The sequence below is a fragment of the Phyllobates terribilis genome, unplaced genomic scaffold, assembly GCF_046119375.1.
Source record: "Phyllobates terribilis strain yellow unplaced genomic scaffold, ASM4611937v1 Scaffold_2__4_contigs__length_985480577, whole genome shotgun sequence".
Taxonomy (NCBI): domain Eukaryota; kingdom Metazoa; phylum Chordata; class Amphibia; order Anura; family Dendrobatidae; genus Phyllobates; species Phyllobates terribilis.
The window spans coordinates 779503698-779524237 of record NW_027362762.1 but is presented as its reverse complement, the minus strand read 5'-3'; the positions used below and the strand labels follow the sequence as shown (position 1 = coordinate 779524237).

Here is a 20540-nt window from a genome sequence, read left to right as displayed (position 1 = left end):
TATCTTTCCCAACTTCTTATGAAAAAAATATTCCCCACAAACTGCATTGAACTACTGTACCCAATTTATTATATATTTTAGGAGTTGGAGTCGGTCCATTTTATACTGACTCCGATTTCACAGCCCTGTCCCAAAAGCCGTCTTCCAGCTTTGATCGATGTAGATGACGCGTCCAGCGTCATCCACATAACCAAAAGATCTCGCGCCTGCGCATTAGCATCGTCAGCTAGTGGAGGCGCACTTTGCTCTGCTCTACTAGGAAAGAGCACAAAGCATACCTGAGCATGCGCCCAGGAAACGTCATTCTGGCGCCAATTTACAGGAACCAATTTGCCGGAATGACGTTTCCCGGGCGCAGTTATTAAAGCAGGAGGACCGCTTTTGGGGTCAGACAGGCGAAACAGACGATGAGAAAATGACGCCCCACCAGACCAGACCAAAAAGGCATTTACATAGAACATGGGAGAAAACAAAAGGTATTTTTGGTGGCATACAGATGGAATTAGGGGATGATGGACACATTTAAGTAATGCAGTACAGGCGTTCAAAAAGGTAGTGCCATTGGTTCACACACTAAAAAAAACTGGTGACAGGTTCCCTTTAAGCATGATTGCTAAAAGCTGCAGTCCATAGGAACATTTGAGTCCCATGAAGCTCTGCATTACAATCGACTGCAGGTGTCACACAAAGTCATGCTGAGAAAAGATCTCTGTGTACCCAAACATATGGCAAGGATGACCTTCAGTAAAAAAACAAAAAAAAACACAACTGTAACCTTGTTAGAAATTTGGATATCTTTATCAATTTACCAAGCCTACTAAATAGATACCATTTACACAGCACTGACAATGATATATTGGTTTGATTATACTAATAAAATTAACAGTTAAAACAATGAAACTGCATACCGTACATTAATTTAGCAGCAGAATCAACATAATTGCTTAAAATCCGCAATATGCAAAGAAGATAAACGGCCATTACGTTAAAAGAAAAAAGGTCAAGACCCAAATTTAAGCTGTGTGCCCACTATGCGTTTTTTAAGCGTTTCCACAGCGGCAATTACATTGCAGAATCGCTTAAAAAACGCTTGGTAGAAGGTCTGCCATGTTCCGCAATGATAAGCCGCATGTGCTGTGCACTTCCTGCGGAAATTTCCGCTGCAGATTATCATTGAGGAAAAATCCGCAGCACTACCAATTATTTTGCGGAATCGCGGCGTTTTTGCCGCCATTGACTTGCATTGAATCGCATGGAATCCGCATCACTACATGTGCTCAACTCGGATATTAAGCGATTCAATGTGCGGATGGTACCCGGGTTTGGAGAAGAGGAGACTCTCCTCCAGACCCAGGTACCATAGTACCTGTAAAAAAAAAAAAAAAAAAAAGAATTAAAATAAAAAATACATTATACTTACCTTCTGATGGCCCCTGGTGTCCTTATCGGATCCGTCCTGGCTTCCCGGCAGCTCGCGATGGTCCAAAAGGACCTGCCATGACGTCATTTAGTCATGTGACGGGTCACGCGACTACTGACGTCAGCGGTCGCGTGATCCGTCACATGACTAAATGACGTCATGGCAGGTCCTTTTACACAACCGCGAGACCGGACGCATCAGATAAGGACACCGGGGGCCATCAGAAGGTAAGTATAATATTTATTGTTTACCATTCTTTTACGGTCACACTATATAAATCCATGCCGGTTGAATAGATTTATATAGTGTGACCAAGGTGTCAAGCACTTTCCAAATGATGCTAAAATCGCCTGGAAAGCACTTGACAACCCACATGCGAAATCGCATGTGCAAAACGCTTCACTTCCGCATGTCCCTGGCAGGAAAAACGCATGTAAAATCCGCATGCGTTTTTTCTGCCAGCGAGATGAGAAACGCTCAGGAAAAATCCGGAGCATTTCTGCGTCGTGGGCACATAGCCCAAGTGTAAAAAACAAATGGATTAAAAAAAAATTATCTGACTAGATAAAATCTTAATGGCAGACCAAAAGACAAACAGCATAGCTTATAAAATATATACAAGTATTTCATTAAATTAAAACTGCACCACCAGGGTAAGTCTTAAATATACCCACTATCCCTAATCGAGAAGAAACTATTGCCTATAGGAACTGAGTCACTGAAATTAAAAAACTGTTCTTGTTGCAGGCCCCAATCTCCTTCATCGTCATCTTCTGGCTCAGCTACTAAAGAATTTCGTGCGTTTTCATACAGAAATACTTGTTCATCCACGTGAGCAGGAGCCAATCTGTTTCTTTTGGCATTTACAACGTTCAATGATGAACTAAAGAGACGTTCAGGAAAGACTCTTGTGGGGGCAATGCACCAATATTTTTGGAGAACTTTTGGTAGAAGAGGAAATAGCGCCGAACGATCAGACCACCATTTCAGTGGATCCTCATTTAGTCCAAGAACTTTTTGGGATTTAAAATTGCTCAACTCCTCAACAACCTGTGCATGACACTCCTCTTGATCTTCTGGAGGACCAGACTGGCAGAATATTTCCGCTAGCATATTATTGATGCTACTTGAAGTAGGAGGAGTGGATGACACAACCATTTTTTTCATTGGAGGTTCTTCTGTAATTGAAAATACTTTATCCTCAGATCTTGATGTTTCCTTGCTTCTGTCTAACAGGGCCTTGGCTTCCTCAATAACACGATTTTCAACCTGAGAACGTTCAAATGCAGATAGGAAGGGAAGTCTTTTGTACCTGGGATCCAAAAACGTTGCAATATTTAAGAACATATCTATTTCTGGTGTCTGCTGATACGTAGTTGACAAAACTTTGGCAATGACCTCCTTTGCCATGCTGATTTCTTTTAAGTCTGTATCTTTGATATTCAAAGAAGTGTTAAGTAGCATGTGTAGAAGAGGTTTAACCATACTTATAGTTGGATACTTTGACATTGACAACATTTCTGCAACTTGCTTAAAAGGTTGCAGGAGGTCAACAAGGCCTTCAATTGTATTCCACTCACTAGCTTCTAGCATGAGATGATGGTTATTACTATCCTCCACCAAGACACCCGCTATAGTGAACTGCTGTTCCTTAAGACGCTGTAACATTGCAAGCGTGCTGCCCCACCAGGAAACACGGTCGCTTATGAGCATACAAGAAATTGTGTTTTGCTGTTTTTGCTTCTCACAGAGCATGTACATCGCAACTGTTGATTGCTGAAAATATTCCACCAACTTTCTACACCTTGAAAGAAGTCCAGAGAGCTTTGGGAGTTGAAAAGCTTGCTGTATTCCCTTATTAAACGTCTGGCCTACACAAGGCATGTTTATGGGAATATCCAAAAGAGAGCACGCCTTTATAATATCTTTACTATAGTCAGTGGTAGCTCCAAATACTTTTGCGCTAATTCCCCACTCTATAAAGGTTTCGTACAATACCCTAGTAATTGACTCTGCTTTGTTTTCCTCGGGTACTTCAAGTGTTTTCAAACACCGGGAGCCTATAGTAAAAGAATGAGAAACACCAGTAGCTAAAAAGTGGACAAAAAGGGTTACATATGATCTGTTCTGGCTTTCACTTTTCCACATGTCAGTGGAAATACCACACCACAAAACATCCACCAACTCTTTTAGTATAACATCTCTAACAGTGTGATACTTCTCCGGCAACAGACGACTGCAAATGTATTTCCGGCTAGGAATTTCATACCTAGGATCCAGAGTTTTCAGAAGACATTTGAAAGTAGGTTCATCCAATATGGAAGCAGGAAACATACCCTCACATATCAAATTAACCACTGCGGATGATACCTCAAGTTGTTTCTTGTCAAATGTATGGCTACTTTTCATTATTAAAGTTTCTTGAACAACTTGTTGGGATGTTTCCGGTTTCAACTTTGAGAAAGCTGTGGCAAATGCCTCCCTCATTTGCTCTGTGTTGCTTTTCACAAATTCACAAAACTCATCTGGGTGATTCTTCTCGAGGTGGTAAGAAAGATTGGAAGTATTCCCAGAATATGCTATCTGCGCCATACAGATGCGACAATAGATTTTCTTCCATTCCATAATGCATCCCTCAGCATTTGTGTCAAATCCAAAATACTTCCATACTTTACTCTTCGCTCTAGGATGTGCAACAAGGTTAAGGTCAGACTGTACAACTTCACTGCTTTTAACCTCCATTATGTTGCAAGTGCCAGCCTTCAGTTAAGACTTCACTCATTAATGAGTACCTGCTAACGGCAGGAAGAAAAGACATAAAATCAGGAAGAAAAACTAATTGCATCACGAGGAATACTTAAAGGGGTGGTCCGAAGCTAACATTTATATTTATCCTAAAGGTCTCTCTAATGTCATAATCTAATCTCTTTTCTAATATATTATAGTTTAAGAGTCCCCATCATTCCTCACTACTCTAACAGCTTTATTTTTTTACTTTGTGTATGACGACGCTGGGACACTCAATCTCATCCTTATCCTGAAACGAATCTTTATCAGTGACATAAGTTTCAAGGGTTGGGTTACTCTACTGAGCATGCGATGGTTGTCAATTCCGACATATGCTCAGTAGATTCTTATCACTGTGCAATGTGCACAGTGACAGTGCGCTCGCTTGCCGGTTCTATTGAGAAGTGACAAGACAGCACTGCGAGTGTGCATTATAAGGTGACACAGAGCAAGCAAACACCAGCGTCGCCATTGCAAGTGACGTCACTTGCGTGGGTGGGGGCTGGTTTCTGCTCGCTCGTTCTCTCCTTACAATGCACACTGACAGTGTGATCTCTTGCCCGCTCGTCACTTCTCATCAGAGGCAGCAAGGAAGCACATTGTCAATGTGCACTGAGAAGAATAGTGCACAGTGACAAGTCCCAATGCCATGTTTGAATAAAGCAAAGGTCATTATGAGAAATAACTATATACAGCACTTCGCTTTCATGCTTTGGGTGGAGCAATGTTGGGACGGCCATTCAATTCAAAAGAGGGAATTGAGCCCCTGGTTGTCTTAGTCAATAGGGGTCAAACCAACCATAAAATTGTCACCTAGCCAATGATAAGTAATAAACATTGTTCATGAGCTAAAAAGGGTGCTTGCAAAAACAGTAGCAAAATTTTGAGCAAAAAGATTTGCAGGATCCTGTTCCACGTCGCTAGTCCGTGGCCACCGTTTCTGATAAGCAGTCATTATAACGTTAATACAATGCAATTCATTATAAGTATGGCGTAATAAGGTCCTACTAAGTAAAAGAGATGCCTAAGATGTCTCAGATAGTAGGAAATACACAGTGCTGTGGTCCGGAAGCCATTAACTATAGAGGTGTCCATTAGACCAGGGCCCTGCAAATCTTTTTGCTCACCTAGAGTGCTCATTACGCTCGGTCCACACTGTCGGGCGCGTATGCTCAGGAGGTATGAGCCCAAACGTGGGCATAATCAGTATGGACGCTGAGGCATCTATCCACCATAGAAGCCAGCTTTACCCGTATAATGGATGTGTGCACTTATCTTTACTCCTATATACACAGCCATGTTAACAGTGGTTATGGAAACCTAGATTTGTAATACAGTATGCAGACCACTTGCTTTGGGCTACTATTTTATTGTTCCTTATCCATAAGGATCATGAAAGGAACAAGGTTGTAACCATGGCCAGAGGTCAATTATGACCCCTTAGTCTTGCAGTGCTTTATTTTTCTAGGAAAAGGAATTAACATGCGATTATTTTCTACCACTATATAACAGATACAGAAAAGAAAGAAAAAAAAAGTTAAAAATCATTTAGTCCTGGGGCAGTGTGAGCTCCATGCACACAAAGTTATCAGTTGTATTGTGCAAAAGTCAGGTGGATACACAGCTGACAGTCCTACTGAATAGACTGTTAGAATTTGTATTATGGTAAGAAAAAAGCAGCTAAGTAAAGAAAAACGAGTGGCCATCATTACTTTAAGAAATGAAGGTCAGTCAGTGCAAAAAATTGGGAAAACTTTGAAAGTGTCCCCAAGTGCAGATGCAAAAACCATCAAGCGCTACAAAGAAACTGGCTCACATGAGGACTGCCCCAGGAAAGGAAGACCAAGAGTCACCTCTGCTTCTGAGGATAAGTTTATCCGAGTCACCAGCCTCAGAAATCGCAGGTTAACAGCAGCTCAGATTAGAGACCAGGTCAATGATACACAGAGTTCTAGCAGCAGACACATCTCTACAACAACTGTTAAGAGACTTTGTGCAGCAGGCCTTCATGGTAAAATAGCTGCTAGGAGACCACTGCTAAGGACAGGCAACAAACAGAAGAGACTTATTTGGGCTAAAGAACACAAGGAATGGACATTAGACCAGTGGAAATCTGTGCTTTGGTCGAAGTCCAAATATGAGATCTTTGGTTCCAATCACCGTGTCTTTGTGAGACACAGAAAAGGTGAACGGATGGACTCTACATGCCTGGTTCCCACCGTGAAGATGGAGGAGGAGGTGTGATGGTGTGGGGGTGCTTTGCTGGTGACACTGTTGGGGATTTATTCAAAATTGAAGGCATACTGAACCAGCATGGCTACCACAGCATCTTGCAGCGGGATGCTATTCCATCCGGTTTGCGTTTAGTTGGACCATCATTTATTTTTCAACAGGACAATGACCCCAAACACAACTCCATGCTCAATAAGGGCTATATGACCAAGAAGGAGAGTGATAGGGTGCTACGCCAGATGACCTGGCCTCCACAGTCACCAGACCTGAACCCAATCGAGATGGGTTTGGGGTGAGCTGGACCGCAGAGTGAAGGCAAAAGGGCCAACAAGTGCTAAGCATCTCTGGGAACGCCTTCAAGATTGTTGGAAGACCATTTCCGGTGACTACCTCTTGAAGCTCATCAAGAGAATGCCAAGAGTGAGCAAAGCAGTCATCAAAGCAAAAGGTGGCTACTTTGAAGAACCTAGAATATAAGACATATTTTCAGTTATTTCACACTTTTTTGTTAAGTATATAGTTCCACATGTGTTAATTCATAGTTTTGATGCCTTCAGTGTGAATGTACAATTTTCATAGTCATGAAAATACAGAAAAATCTTTAAAATGAGAAGGTTTGTCCAAACTTTTGGTCTGTACTGTATATACAGTGCCTACAAGTAGTATTCAACCCCATGCAGATTTAGCTGGTTGACACATGCGGAATTAACTTGGCATTGTGACATTTGTACTGTAGATCAGCCTGGAAGTGGGAAATGCACTGCAGCAAATTTTGTTTTTGTCTTTTTTTTTTTTTTTTTTTTTAAAGCGTAAAAAGTTAATTCAGAGAGTCATTTATTATTCAACCCCTCAAACCACAAGAATTCTGTTTGGTCCCCCTAAAGTATTAAGAAGTAGTTCAGGCACCAAGAATAATGAGCTTCACATGTGTGGATTAAAGATCTCTTTTGCCAGCCTTTTCTGACTATTTAAGACCCTCCCCAAACTTGTGAACAGCACTCAGACATGGTCAACATGGGAAAGACAAACGAGCATTCCAAGGCCATCAGAGACAAGATCGTGGAGGGTCACAAGGCTGGCAAGGGGTACAAAACCCTTTCCAATGAGTTGGGTCTACCTGTCTCCACTGTTGGGAGCATCATCCGTAAGTGGAAGGCTTATGGAACTACTGTTAGCCTTCCACGGCCAGGACAGCCTTTGAAAGTGTCCTCCCGTGCCGAGGCCAGGCTTGTCCGAAGAGTCAAGGCTAACCCAAGGACAACAAGGAAGGAGCTCCGGGAAGATCTCATGGCAGTGGGGACATTGGTTTCAGTAAATACCATAAGTAACGTACTCCACCGCAATGGTCTCCGTTCCAGACGAGCCCGTAAGGTACCTTTACTTTCAAAGCGTCATGTCAAGGCTCGTCTACAGTTTGCTCATGATCACTTGGAGGACTCTGAGACAGACTGGTTCAAGGTTCTATGGTCTGATGAGACCATGATCGAGATCTTTGGTGCCAACCACACACGTGACGTTTGGAGACTGGATGGCACTGCATACGACCCCAAGAATACCATCCCTACAGTCAAGCATGGTGGTGGCAGCATCATGCTGTGGGGCTGTTTCTCTGCCAAGGGGCCTGCCCATCTGGTCCGCATCCATGGGAAGATGGATAGCACGGCCTACCTGGAGATTTTGGCCAAGAACCTCCGCTCCTCCATCAAGGATCTTAAGATGGGTCGTAATTTCATCTTCCAACAAGACAACGACCCAAAGCACACAGCCAAGAAAACCAAGGCCTGGTTCAATAGGGAAAAAGTCAAGGTGTTGGAGTGGCCTAGTCAGTCTCCTGACCTTAACCCAATTGAAAACTTGTGGAAGGCGCTCAAGAATAAAGTCCACATGAGACACCCAAAGAACCTAGATAACTTGGAGAAGATCTGCATGGAGGAGTGGGCCAAGATAACTCCACAGACCTGTGCCGGCCTGATCAGGTCTTATAAAAGACGATTATTAGCTGTAATTGCAAACAAGGGTTATTCCACAAAATATTAAACATAGGGGTTGTATAATAATTGACCCACACTTTTATGTTTAAAATTTAATAAAATTCAACTGAGCAACATAACTTTTTGGTTTGTAAGATTTATGCTTCTGTTCATAAAACCTACTCTCGTTTGCAGTTTGAAGGCTCTAACTTATTTGCATCTTATCAAACCAGCTAAATCTGCAGGGGGTTGAATACTACTTGTAGGCACTGTATTTTTGAATTTATTTTGTGATTATTTTTAATAATTTCATTTTTTATTTTACTTTTTTACTTAGTCCCTGTATGGGACTTCAATTTTTATTTTTCTGATCACTGGTCTCATGCATTGCAATAGAGACGTATTGCATTGCACGAGACCTGTCAGTTTTTCACTGGCAGATCGCCTGTTAGGCTCAGTCAAAAGCTGAGCCTAACAGGCCACTGTAGCTTGCAGACCCAGAGATCATCATGTGACCTCTGGATGTCATGACAATTCTCAGACTCCCCGTGATGTGTAAAGATCACATCACAGGGGCATCAGAGAGGTGAGTAGACGACCCCTCTACTCATCTTCTAAATGCATAGATCGCAGCATATAGAAGATAACAAAGGGTTAGCAACATTAGGACCTGATCCAATCAGGTTCTGATTATGTTGCCTGCCAGAGCGGTCGCTCTGTACCAGAATTGCAGTGCTTGCAGGACCCTGGGGGTCCTGAGCGCTAAGAGACAGCCGGTCGGAGACAAAAGTTGGCACTGCACAGAGCCCTGCAAATGCCGATGTTTATCTACAGTGCGCAAGCGGCAAAGTAATTAAAATAATTCCAAGACCCGGAACATTTACATTTTGATAGATGTGTGATCTGCCATTTTTATTGATGCTATTCAGATCTCTTCTTATTGCATTTTTATTTTTTTTTTACAGAAATACAGCGACTCAAAAACCGCAAAAGAAAAGTGCCAGACTTGGAGCATCTCATGTGATGCTACACTTCTGGAGAGGCTGATGGCTGATATTTTTAGGCTGAGAAGGGACCAATAACCATGGTCCTTCCCATCCTGATAATATCAGCTCTCAGCTGTCTGCTTTACCTTTGCTATTTTCATAAAATAGGGGGGGGGGGGGGACCCGTATAGTTCATCATTTATTTAAGTTAAACAAGCCTAAAAAGCTGCACAATAGATTCCACATGATAGGCACTATAGGTTGCCCTTTTATAATATGTAGGGGGGTTGTGAAATTATATATCTGCAGGATATTCATCTATTCTCTTTATTATCTATTATATATCTAATATCTTTCTATCATCTAGCTATATATTTATATAACATTGCTTTATTATTTATGACAACTAGCTTTCATTTACATACAGTATTATAGCATGTAAAAGATGATGTTAAAAATGTATTGCATACGCATGTCATACGGATCGCAAACGGATGTGAGCAGAGCAAATAATTGCACACTCGTATGACAAAGGGTAACTCATACGGATTCCACTTGTCGCACTTTTATGGATGAGAAATGGGCCGATTTTTTATACGCAGATGTGAGCGAACCCTTATTCTTTAAGTCAACACAAATATGACGATACCAAATTCAAAGCTTTCACACACTTTACACAAAAATGAAATTAATGAATTTTTTTTTTTTCAACTTCTTTCTGAGAGCCCTAAATTGTACAATTTTCCGACAGCTGAGCAGTATGGGGGCTTATTTTGTGTGTGATAAAGGCTGTGTGCCCACAATGCGCTTTTTAAGCGTTTCCGCAGCGGAAAAAACGCTGCAGAAACGCTTGGTAGAAGGCCTGCCATGTCCCTCAATGATAATCCGTATGTGCTGTGCACATGCTGCGGAAATTTACGCTGCGGATTATCATTGCGGAAAAAAATGCAGCACTACCAATTATTTTGCGGAAGTTTTGCGTTTTCGCCGCCAATGACTTGCATTAGAACGCGCCAAATTCGCAAGACTGCATCTGTACTTGCGTAATTGGCGCGTTTTAATGTGCGGATGGTACCCAGGTGTGGAGGAGAAGAGAGTCTCATCCACACCCAGGTACCATTAAAAAAACTGTAAAAAAAAGAATAAAATAAAAAAATAAATATATACTTACCTTCTGGCGGCCCGCGCTGCACTCCTCCTTGCTTCCCGGCACTTTGCGATGGAATGAAGGACCTGCGCTGACGTCAGAGTCATGTGACGGGTCACGCGACGCTGACGTCGGCAGGTCCTTCACTCTACTGCTGCTGGCAGCCGGGACCGAGCGAAGCAAGACAGCGCGGGCCATCGGAGGGTAAGTATATATTTATTTTTTGACATTCTCTTGGTCACACTATATAAATCCATGACTTTTGCATGGATTTATATAGTGTGACCAAGTTGTCAAGCACTTTCCAAGTGATGCTAAAATCGCTTGGAAAGCGCTTGACACCCGCATGCGGAAATGCATGTGAAGAACGCTTCACATCCGCATGTCCCTGGCAGGAAAACGCATGTACAATCCGCATGTACAATCCGCATGTACAATCCGCATGTGTTTTTTTCTGCCAGGGAGATGCAGAAACGCTCAGGAAAAAATCCAGAGCATTTCTGCATCGTGGGCACATAGCCAAACAGTAGTTTTCATTGGTACCATTTTGTGGCATCATACACAATACCATATATTTTTCCCCCCCTATGTTTTGTAACTTCCAAGCAAGAAAATGACTGAAAAAAAAACAAACTTTTTTTAAATCACCAAATTATGATAACTTTTTTCGGGGAATGGCTTGTTTTTTTTGTGAGACCAGCTGTAGTTTTTACTGATATTTTTGGGTACGTATGACTTTTTGATCACTTGTTTTATTCAATTTTTGTTAAGTGGAATAAAAAAAAATAACAACACATCTGATATGTTTTGCTTTTACATTTTACTTTGTTCACCATGCCGTATAATTGAAACGTTAACTTTATTTTCCGGGTAGATATGATTATGGTGGTAGCCAATTTATATAGTTCTTTTTATGTTTTAGTACTTATTTTTTGTTTGTCATTTTACGAAAGTCCTTTATGAAAACTGTTTTTATATAGTATAGAGCTGCATGAGGGCTTTATTTTTTGCATGATGAGCTGCATTTTTTGCACTGCACAGGCTGTATGGTCTCAACCAGGTATGTTTGACTCTGAAATGCTGCAATGTTTCAAAGAAAAACATACTCTAAAAGAGGCTGGGGACCGAGCTGCACAGGAGACTAGTCAGACAAGCAGGTCCCCGGCAGCATCTCCCGCCTCACTCCCCTTGAGTGATGGGTCTCTCCCTGCATATGCATGTATAGGGGCCAGTCAAATAGAACTGACTGAGATCACACAGCCAGTGTCATATATGCTGCCTGGTTCCCTTTTCTGTGTCTGCCCTAAAAACAGATATTCATACCATGCATAATTGTTTGTAAGTAACATTTACAGATATAGCCCAGCCCACCCCACAGGCCGCCCCGAAGCACGAGCATATCATTATCTACAAACTGAAAGTAAAGATTACACAAGAACCACAGGACAGATTTCATCAACCAAGATATTATATTAATCAGTGTAATGTCACCCACCTGACAGTGTATGTGGTTTACTGAGCACAATCCTGCTGACAGGTGCGCTTTAAAGAGGATGCAGTGCATCTTTCTCATGACTGTGTGTAATATATATTGTAACACAAAAACTATAATATATTATAGTATGTGTATAGATGTATAAACACAGACTAGACACATTACAATGTACACACACTTGCACAATACTGCATACACATTTCGTCATCATTTGACTATCATAAACATGTCAATCCATCCTGTGATTTCTAGAATTCCATGACTTTCTTCTTAGTGTTGCAATTTCAATGTTGAAGAGTATATTCTCATACTACACTTAAAGGGAACCTGTCATTTTAAAAAAAAAGCTATTAATCTGCAGATATGGAGTTAATCTGCAGGTTAATTGTGTTCTGAAACAGCCCGCACTGAGAACCCCACTGCCAGGAGGAAATTAACTTTATTTCTCCCAGCAGCCATGGGCTTTAAGTCATAGGGGTGCGGCCAACGTGACTTCAGTCACCGCTCAGTACATAGTGAGCCGGCACTGACTAACAGCCGGCTCTATGACTGAAAGCCTGAGGCTGCTGGGAGGAATAAAGTTAATTTCCTCACGGCAGCGTGGTTCTCAGTGCGGTGGTTGCATGGCTTCAGTATGCTATTCCCCTGCAAATTAACTCCATACCTGCAAATTAATAGGTTTTTTTTTACATGACAGGTTCCCTTTAAAGTAACCTGTTAGATCTCGATTACCTATGAAGTAAAAGGAGAGCATATGTGAGATGTGATAATTAGCGTCTAGATATGTCAGTGACCGGTGAAGGGAGAACACAAGGTCCTACTCTCACTGCTCTTCTTCAGTCAGTGGAGCAGGGGCAGCATGGAGCAATCACGGTTGTTACCAAATCATGCCCACTGTTCAGCTGACAGAAGTCCCACTCAGCACAATCACAGGCCAAGTCAGATTTCAATCAACTGAACATTCAGCATAATTGACAGCTGTGAATAAGTGAAGATCAAGGTGCAGTGCAAATATAACTTTGTTTTCTCCTTTCACAGATGACTAAATGAGCTTTCAGACGTCTAGGTGTCAGCCTCCAGTAGGCGAATACACCCAAAAATGATGCACGACAGAGCACACGTTGACTCCGTTGGCATGCGCCCGAATCCAGTTATGCGGACGGGGGGTGGTTTGTACGTAAGCCCCGATGGGACGAACGAACATGGGACAAAGCACCGTGTGAAAGGGGCCTTAGCTGTGATGTACACTTATTCTGGATACTAACCACCTCAAATATGCTTTGCTTTTACATTTCATAGGGACCTAGCAGGTTCCCTTTAAAACAGAGAAATTTCTGCCACTGTCCCAACCATTTGAATAGGGCTTGCAGAAATCCATGTGCTTGCCATTAAAGTGGTTGTTCCATTTGGTACCTTTATGTAATTTTGGTATAATATGCTATATGTTTACAGTAGATGAGAGCAGATCCACGTCTATCTCGAGCACAGGCCTTGCTGTGTGTGGTCAGGGATGGTGCGGCGGCTGTGATTGCGTGACTTTCTCGATTCACTTCTTTACAGCTCCAAAAATTCTAAAGTGCAGAAAATTCAGCAACAAGCCAGCTGCATCTGAATATATATCTTAATAATAAAAAAAAGTTCCCCAGCGTGGAAATGTCCATTTAAGAAATCTACACACTGCGAGCATACAAAATAATATTTTCTCTAAATCTGGACATTGGAACCCTCAGTAAAGCCTATTTCACACATGCGGCTTTCATAGTCCAGATATGGACCATGAGGTCCGGACCAACTGGTGCCTCAGACCCAAACTCAATAGCCTCACAGGCATATAAGGGACTGCCAAGTTAGGGACATGTGAACTAAGGTCAGGCTATACTTAGACCAAAAAGTCAGATGTGTCATGTCCTGATGTGAAAGTAACACCTGTTTTATGTCTCAATAGTGACATGTATTGTATAAAAGCTTCACCCTTAAAAAGGGATATTACCATTTCCAAGATCCTATCCCAATATGTAGTAGGTGTAAAAATAATATTAGCAAATACCTCCAATTAGAAATGTAGTATAGTTCTTCTGATTTGCTATGTCGCTTACCACATGTTCATGGCTTTGCAGTAGCTTAGGTAACAATGGTTACGACAAGTAACTAACCGTCACTACATCAGTGGTCGTAACCATTAATACCTAAGCTACTGCAATGCCCTGCACATGGGGTAAGTGACAAAGCGAATCAGAAGAACTATAATACATTTCTAATTGGAGGTATTTGCTAATATTATTATTCTTAGACCTAGTATATATCGGGATAGGATCTTGTTGAATACCCCTTTAACTCTTTAGGTTCTGCAAACATAAGCTATGATCACATAGCCAGTAATACTGTCAGGTGTTACGGTCTGAAAATTGCATACATCCCTGTATTTGTTGTTAAAATATCGGAAGCATGACAGACACTATAACTGGTTACATAGAGCAGATTGGCACACCTAGCTGAAGGAGGGAGTGCTTAGACTTATTCCCACAACAGCCATATATTTAACAGTACACATTTTGCTGATACACCTTATCTACATGGCTACTAATAAGTAAAAGCCCAACACAGTTTCTCTCTCAGACCTGTGTCATCTCCTTCTACCCCTCTGTGCATCCAGCTCTACAGAGCTAATGGACAGTCCTCTTATCTGATAAAAATACATTTCCCAGCAGCACACTGCTTCTTCTCAGTGCTGCAGGCCTCTCCATCTGCTCTCCAGACTGCTTCCTGATAAAAGATTGGTACCAACGTGGGCAGTTTCTATTTCTATGAATGAGGTCCCCTTTGATAGTTTTGTATGTAGTGACTGTGACCCACTTTCGGACCAATATGCAATACCAATACAAATTCTACAATTCATTAGTGGTTCATGGGTATCTTCAGAGCATGAACATGCGTTCCCTGCTTGCACAGCAGAGCTAGGCATAGAATAGCTGAATTGTGCTGCAGTTCTGATGTCAGGCCAAGAGGATGGCACGAGAGGACCTAGGAGACGTTTTAGGGTATATGCCCATGATGTGTCCGGCCCTGCAGCCTAGACACTGTGCAAGTGCCGCCTGCGGCGTCCGCTCATTTTATGCAAATGAGCGGCGGCCATTTTTTTTCCACATGCGGATTTTCCTCATAGAGGTTAGGTCTATGGGGAAAGCCCGCATGCGGACCCGTAAGAGAAATTGACATGCTGCGGTCTGGAAAGATACGCCACATGTCAGTTTCCGAGGGTGGAAACGCATAGTGGACATGGGATTTCTACAAATCCCATCCACTATGCTGTAACATCTGGCCGCTGTGGGTTTGATGCTGCATAAGTCCTCAGCAACTGCGGATCGTGGGCACACAGCCTTATAAGACAAGGTCATAGGTGGATCTGTTTTTCATGAATTAGACTGGGTCATTAGGTGCAACTGGAACCCGTGGGGTCTTCAATATGACATAACTGACTCTCAGGTGTTTTATTCCACAAAGTCATTAGATGATCTGGGAATGGGCGACCTACAGTATTCGAACTACTGGAAGACAGATCAAGAGGCAGCGGAGGGTAAACAGAGCCCTGGGGGTCATCACTGGGGTTTGTGCACACGACCGTAAAAATCGGACAATTGCTATCCGTCATTTTGAAGGCTAGCACTCATCCCCATGTTATTCAATTATGCCGTGCACATGTCCAATTTTTTCTGTGGACCAGGTAAATGCACGAATTGTCTCACAACGGGGGGGGAGGGGGACAGGATATCAGGACAGGGGGGTGCAAGATATCGTAGCAGGGCAGGATATCGGGACAGAATATCGTGACGAGGGGGAAAGGCAGGTCATCGGGACGCGGCGGGGGGAGGCAGGATATCGGGACGCGGGGGAAGGATATCGGGACAAGGCGGGGGGGGGCAGGAGATATCGGGACGAGGCGGGGGGGGCAGGAGATATCGGGACGAGGCGGGGGGGGCAGGAGATATCGGGACGAGGCGGGGGGGCAGGAGATATCGGGACGAGGCGGGGGGGGGCAGGAGATATCGGGACGAGGCGGGGGGGCAGGATATCGAGGCGGGGGGGCAGGATATCGAGGCGGGGGGGCAGGATATCGAGGCGGGGGGGCAGGATATCGAGGCGGGGGGGGCAGGATATCGAGGCGGGGGGGGCAGGATATCGAGGCGGGGGGGGCAGGATATCGAGGTGAGGCGGGGGCAGGATATCGAGGTGAGGCGGGGGCACGATATCGAGGCGAGGCGGGGGCACGATATCGAGGCGGGGGCAGGATATCGAGGCGAGGCGGGGGGCAGGATATCGAGGCGAGGGGGGGGCAGGATATCGAGGCGAGCGGGGGGGGCAGGATATCGAGGCGAGCGGGGGCAGGATATCGAGGCGGGGGGGGCAGGATATCGAGGCGGGGGGGCAGGATATCGAGGCGGGGGGGCAGGATATCGAGGCGGGGGGGGCAGGATATCGAGGCGGGGGGGGCAGAATATCGAGGCGGGGGGGGGCAGGATATCGAGGCGGGGGGGGGGCAGGATATCGAGGCGGGGGGGGGGCAGGATATCGAGGCGGGGGGGGGCAGGATATCGAGGCGGGGGGGGCAGGATATCGAGGCGGGGGGGGGCAGGATATCGAGGCGGGGGGGGGCAGGATATCGAGGCGGGGGGGCAGGATATCGAGGCGGGGGGGGGCAGGATATCGAGGCGGGGGGGGCAGGATATCGAGGCGGGGGGGGGCAGGATATCGAGGCGGGGGGGGGCAGGATATCGAGGCGGGGGGGGGCAGGATATCGAGGCGGGGGGGGCAGGATATCGAGGCGGGGGGGGCAGGATATCGAGGCGGGGGGGGCAGGATATCGAGGCGGGGGGGGCAGGATATCGAGGCGGGGGGGGCAGAATATCGAGGCGGGGGGGGGGCAGGATATCGAGGCGGGGGGGGGCAGGATATCGAGGCGGGGGGGGCAGGATATCGAGGCGGGGGGGGCAGGATATCGAGGCGGGGGGGGGCAGGATATCGAGGCGGGGGGGGGCAGGATATCGAGGCGGGGGGGCAGGATATCGAGGCGGGGGGGGGGCAGGATATCGAGGCGGGGGGGGCAGGATATCGAGGCGGGGGGGGGCAGGATATCGAGGCGGGGGGGGCAGGATATCGAGGCGGGGGGGGGCAGGATATCGAGGCGGGGGGGGCAGGATATCGAGGCGGGGGGTGGCAGGATATCGAGGCGGGGGGGGGGGCAGGATATCGAGGCGGGGGGGGGGCAGGATATCGAGGCGGGGGGGGGGCAGGATATCGGGGCAGGTGGCCTGACAGTGGAGGAGATGTGAGATGACGTGGAGCCTCCAGCACACGCAGCCGGTGCTCGCAGCAGTGTCGGGGGCGCGCAGTGCTGCTCTCCGGTCTCGGCGGATTCCCGCGTCTTTTCCTGAGGTAACACCACCTCGTCACCGCTCTCACTTCCTTCCCCGGCGGCTGAGCCAGTCTCCGTGTAGTCCCGAGAGCAGCTGAAGGTCGCGCCGTTGCCGCCTCCTCTGCCGCATGCTCCCGTCTCTCCGCCCCGCTGTTGTGCGCCCCTCCAGCTCCATGTGTTTCTATATCGCACGTCTAGAATAACGCAATCCTGGGATACAAACCTGTACCTCCCGTCACGCGGCCCCTGCACTGTGAGGACGGTATGTCGCAGACTATTGGTCACAGTCCTCGCTCGCCAGAACAGTCATCGAGATATCGCGATATAATGAACGTTATGTCTCGACTGTCCTTTCTCGGTCAATGCGCTTGGCGATGACGTCACGACATGCACGATATGCGATATCTTCTGACAGAACACGAGTTACAGAGAATAACGTACAGACTCTAACATTTCCGCCATCACCCCCTGCCCTTGTCTGACCTGGGAGAAGGAAGACCCGGCCGAGCAGCTGCTGCAGGAGCACTCGTATCGCGATATAGTAATTCCTGAGCACCGGCAGGACGAGGCTCACACGGCACATGGCTGCTGTTGTGTTGGAGCCGGCGATGGGGCGTGTGATCGGCACACCCACTGGAACACTCGCCGGCTGGGGGAAGTCCTGTCCTGATAGCCGGCCGGAGGAAAGGTCCTGTCCTGATAGCCGGCCGGAGGAAAGGTCCTGTCCTGGTAGCCGGCCGGGGGAAAGGTCGTGTACTGATAGCCGGCAGGGGGAAAGGTCGTGTACTGATAGCCGGCCGGGGGAAAGGTCCTGTCCTGACAGCCGGCAGGGGGAAAGGTCCTGTCCTGACAGCCGGCAGGGGGAAAGGTCGTGTACTGATAGCCGGCCGGGGGAAAGGTCCTGTCCTGACAGCCGGCAGGGGGAAAGGTCGTGTACTGATAGCCGGCCGATCAAGGACATGTCCTGATATCAGACCAGGGGAAGCCCTGTCCTTATAGCCGGCCGGGGGAAAGGTCGCTTCCCGATGGCCGGCCGGGGGAAAGGTCGCTTCCTGATGGCCGGTCGGCGGAAATCTTGTCCTGATAGCTGGTCGGAAGGAAAGGCCATATCCTGGTAGCCAGCCAGGGAAGGTCCTGTCCTGATGGGCGGCCTGGGGAAGTCGTGTCCTGGTAGCCAGCTGGTTAAGGGATGTTTGCTCAGCAGTCCACCTGAATAAGGGTGCTCTTTTGTACCACGTTCGTTGGTCCCTTCGGGGCTAACATCCGAACACCCCCGCAAAATGAGATTCGGGCATATTCACCAACGTGGTTATTCACTAATGGTGCCAGCAGAGCGAACGTGTGACCCGACGTGCATTGTTTTCGGGAGTGTGCGCCTACTGCAGACAGACACGCAGACGAAGTCTAATACATCTGAATGTCCGCCTCCAGTTGGCATATATGTCCGAAACGATGCACGCCAGGTTGCTCATTCGCTCCGTTGGCACCAATATAGCCAATGGCCCCACTGGCACATACGCCCTAACCCATTTTGCTGGGGGAGGGTCCTACGGGACCAACATACGTGGGACAAAGCACAGTGTGAAAGAGGCATAATAAACCCTAAATAGAACGACCGTAAGCCCTGTAGTGTAATAACTTGCTGTGCGTATGTTCAGTCTTTTCACCTTTTAGCCTGGTTTCCAAACACGAAAAAAGAAATCTCCAGTGGCAAAGTGCCAGCAGAAGCCGCTGAAAAGACTCCAAAAAAGACACTTCAGAAAAAACACTGATGGCATTTTCTATTTAAAACAATCAGTAGATACTCCCGAGTTAAAAGATTACATTATTATTGTTTTAGTCACCTATATAGCACCATAATTCCACAGTGCTTCACAGACTTCATCATCACTGTCCCCATTGGGACTCACAATCTAGATTCCCTATCAGCATGTCTTTGGAGTGTGAAAGGAAACCCATGCAAACATGGGGAGAACATACAAACTCTTTACAGATGTTGTCCTTGGTGGGATTTGAACCCAGGACCTCAGCCACCATTTAGCCACCGTGCTACCCATTCACTTTGTTGGTACTGTAAAACCCTTGAATTTTTTTCCGCAGCAAAAAGGTAATGTGAATGAGCCCTAGAAGTACTTGGGTTTTCTTTTTCTTTTCTTTTTTACAGGAGTTTTTATCACATTTTTTTCTCCTGAAATCTTTGTCTTTTTTTGGTATGTCATGTTTTAAATAAAACTACTTTGTTTTGGATACTTCCTATTAGCGTTGATGAAACTTTCCTGATACAGTCTTGTAGATTATATGCCTTTTTTACCTGCAGATTTTCCTTATCTCATTCATGTCTATGAGGAAAATACACAAATAAAACACATTTACCGCAAGAGAAATTGACATACGGATTTCAGAATTGTACTGCAAGTCAGTTTACGCTGCGTGACAAAAAAGAACAGTGAGCATGAGATTTCTACAGATCCCATTTACTGTAAAACGCTGTATTTTTTTTTTTTACACAGTGAAAAAACACAGCATCAAAAGCTCACCAAATGCTCATCATGGAACTTAACCTCAGAATAAAAAATTGCACAATTGTTCACTACGCTTTAAAACAGTGATGTCAAACTCAGAGGCCCAAAATGAAAAACTTGGATAAAACAGGCCCGGGGGAAAGGGTTAAATCAGAGTGTTATGTCACGCAAAATAGTTAATAAATAACATTTCCCACATGTCTACTTTACATCAGCACAATTTTTGGAGCATAATCTTTTTGGCTAGGAAGTTATAAGGGTTAAAAGTTGACCAGCGATTTCTCATTTTTCCAGCAAAATTTACAAAACCATTTTTTTAGAGACCACATCACATTTGAAGTGACTTTGAGGGGTCTATATGACAGAAAATTCCCAAAAGTGACACCATTCTAAAAGCTGCACCCCTCAAGGTGCTCAAAACCACATTCAAGAACTTTATTAACCCTTCAGGTGCTTCACAGGAATTTTTGGAATGTGGAAGAAAACAATGAACATTGAACTTTTTTTGCAAAAATTGTACTTTAGACCCAAATTTTTTTATTTTAGCAAGGGTAAGAGGAAAAAATGGACA

The 20540-nt window shown here is 45.4% G+C and overlaps 2 protein-coding genes across 5 annotated transcripts in view; both read right to left on the bottom strand.

Annotated features, from left to right (window-relative positions):
* DHRSX (dehydrogenase/reductase X-linked) overlaps positions 1-18063 on the bottom strand; it is a 724432-nt gene extending 706369 nt beyond the window's left edge. The window contains exon 1 of the mRNA XM_073667356.1: positions 17931-18063. Within this exon, the coding sequence (XP_073523457.1) occupies positions 17931-18030 (100 nt within the window). The 5' untranslated portion in view covers positions 18031-18063. The remainder of the gene's footprint in view (positions 1-17930) is intronic.
* Positions 1606-18064, bottom strand: ZBED1 (zinc finger BED-type containing 1). Of its 4 annotated transcripts, none has more exons than XM_073667352.1 (2): positions 17671-17878; positions 1606-4215 (listed from the first exon to the last, which is right to left on the bottom strand). In XM_073667352.1, the coding sequence occupies exon 2, from the start codon at positions 4160-4162 to the stop codon at positions 2081-2083; it is 2082 nt and encodes a 693-aa protein (XP_073523453.1). In that variant the 5' UTR covers positions 4163-4215; positions 17671-17878; the 3' UTR covers positions 1606-2080. The 4 variants fall into 4 exon arrangements, with proteins under 4 accessions (XP_073523453.1, XP_073523454.1, XP_073523456.1 ...); XM_073667353.1 differs by having other exon boundaries at positions 1606-4212; XM_073667355.1 differs by lacking the exon at positions 17671-17878 and adding an exon at positions 17931-18064 and having other exon boundaries at positions 1612-4212.
* Between the last annotated feature and the right edge of the window lie 2476 nt (positions 18065-20540).

What these genes read in the sequence shown, in the direction of transcription:
- ZBED1 (XM_073667355.1), bottom strand. Translation starts at nt 4,162, where the DNA reads ATGGAGGTTAAAAGCAGTGAAGTTGTACAGTCTGACCTTAACCTTGTT.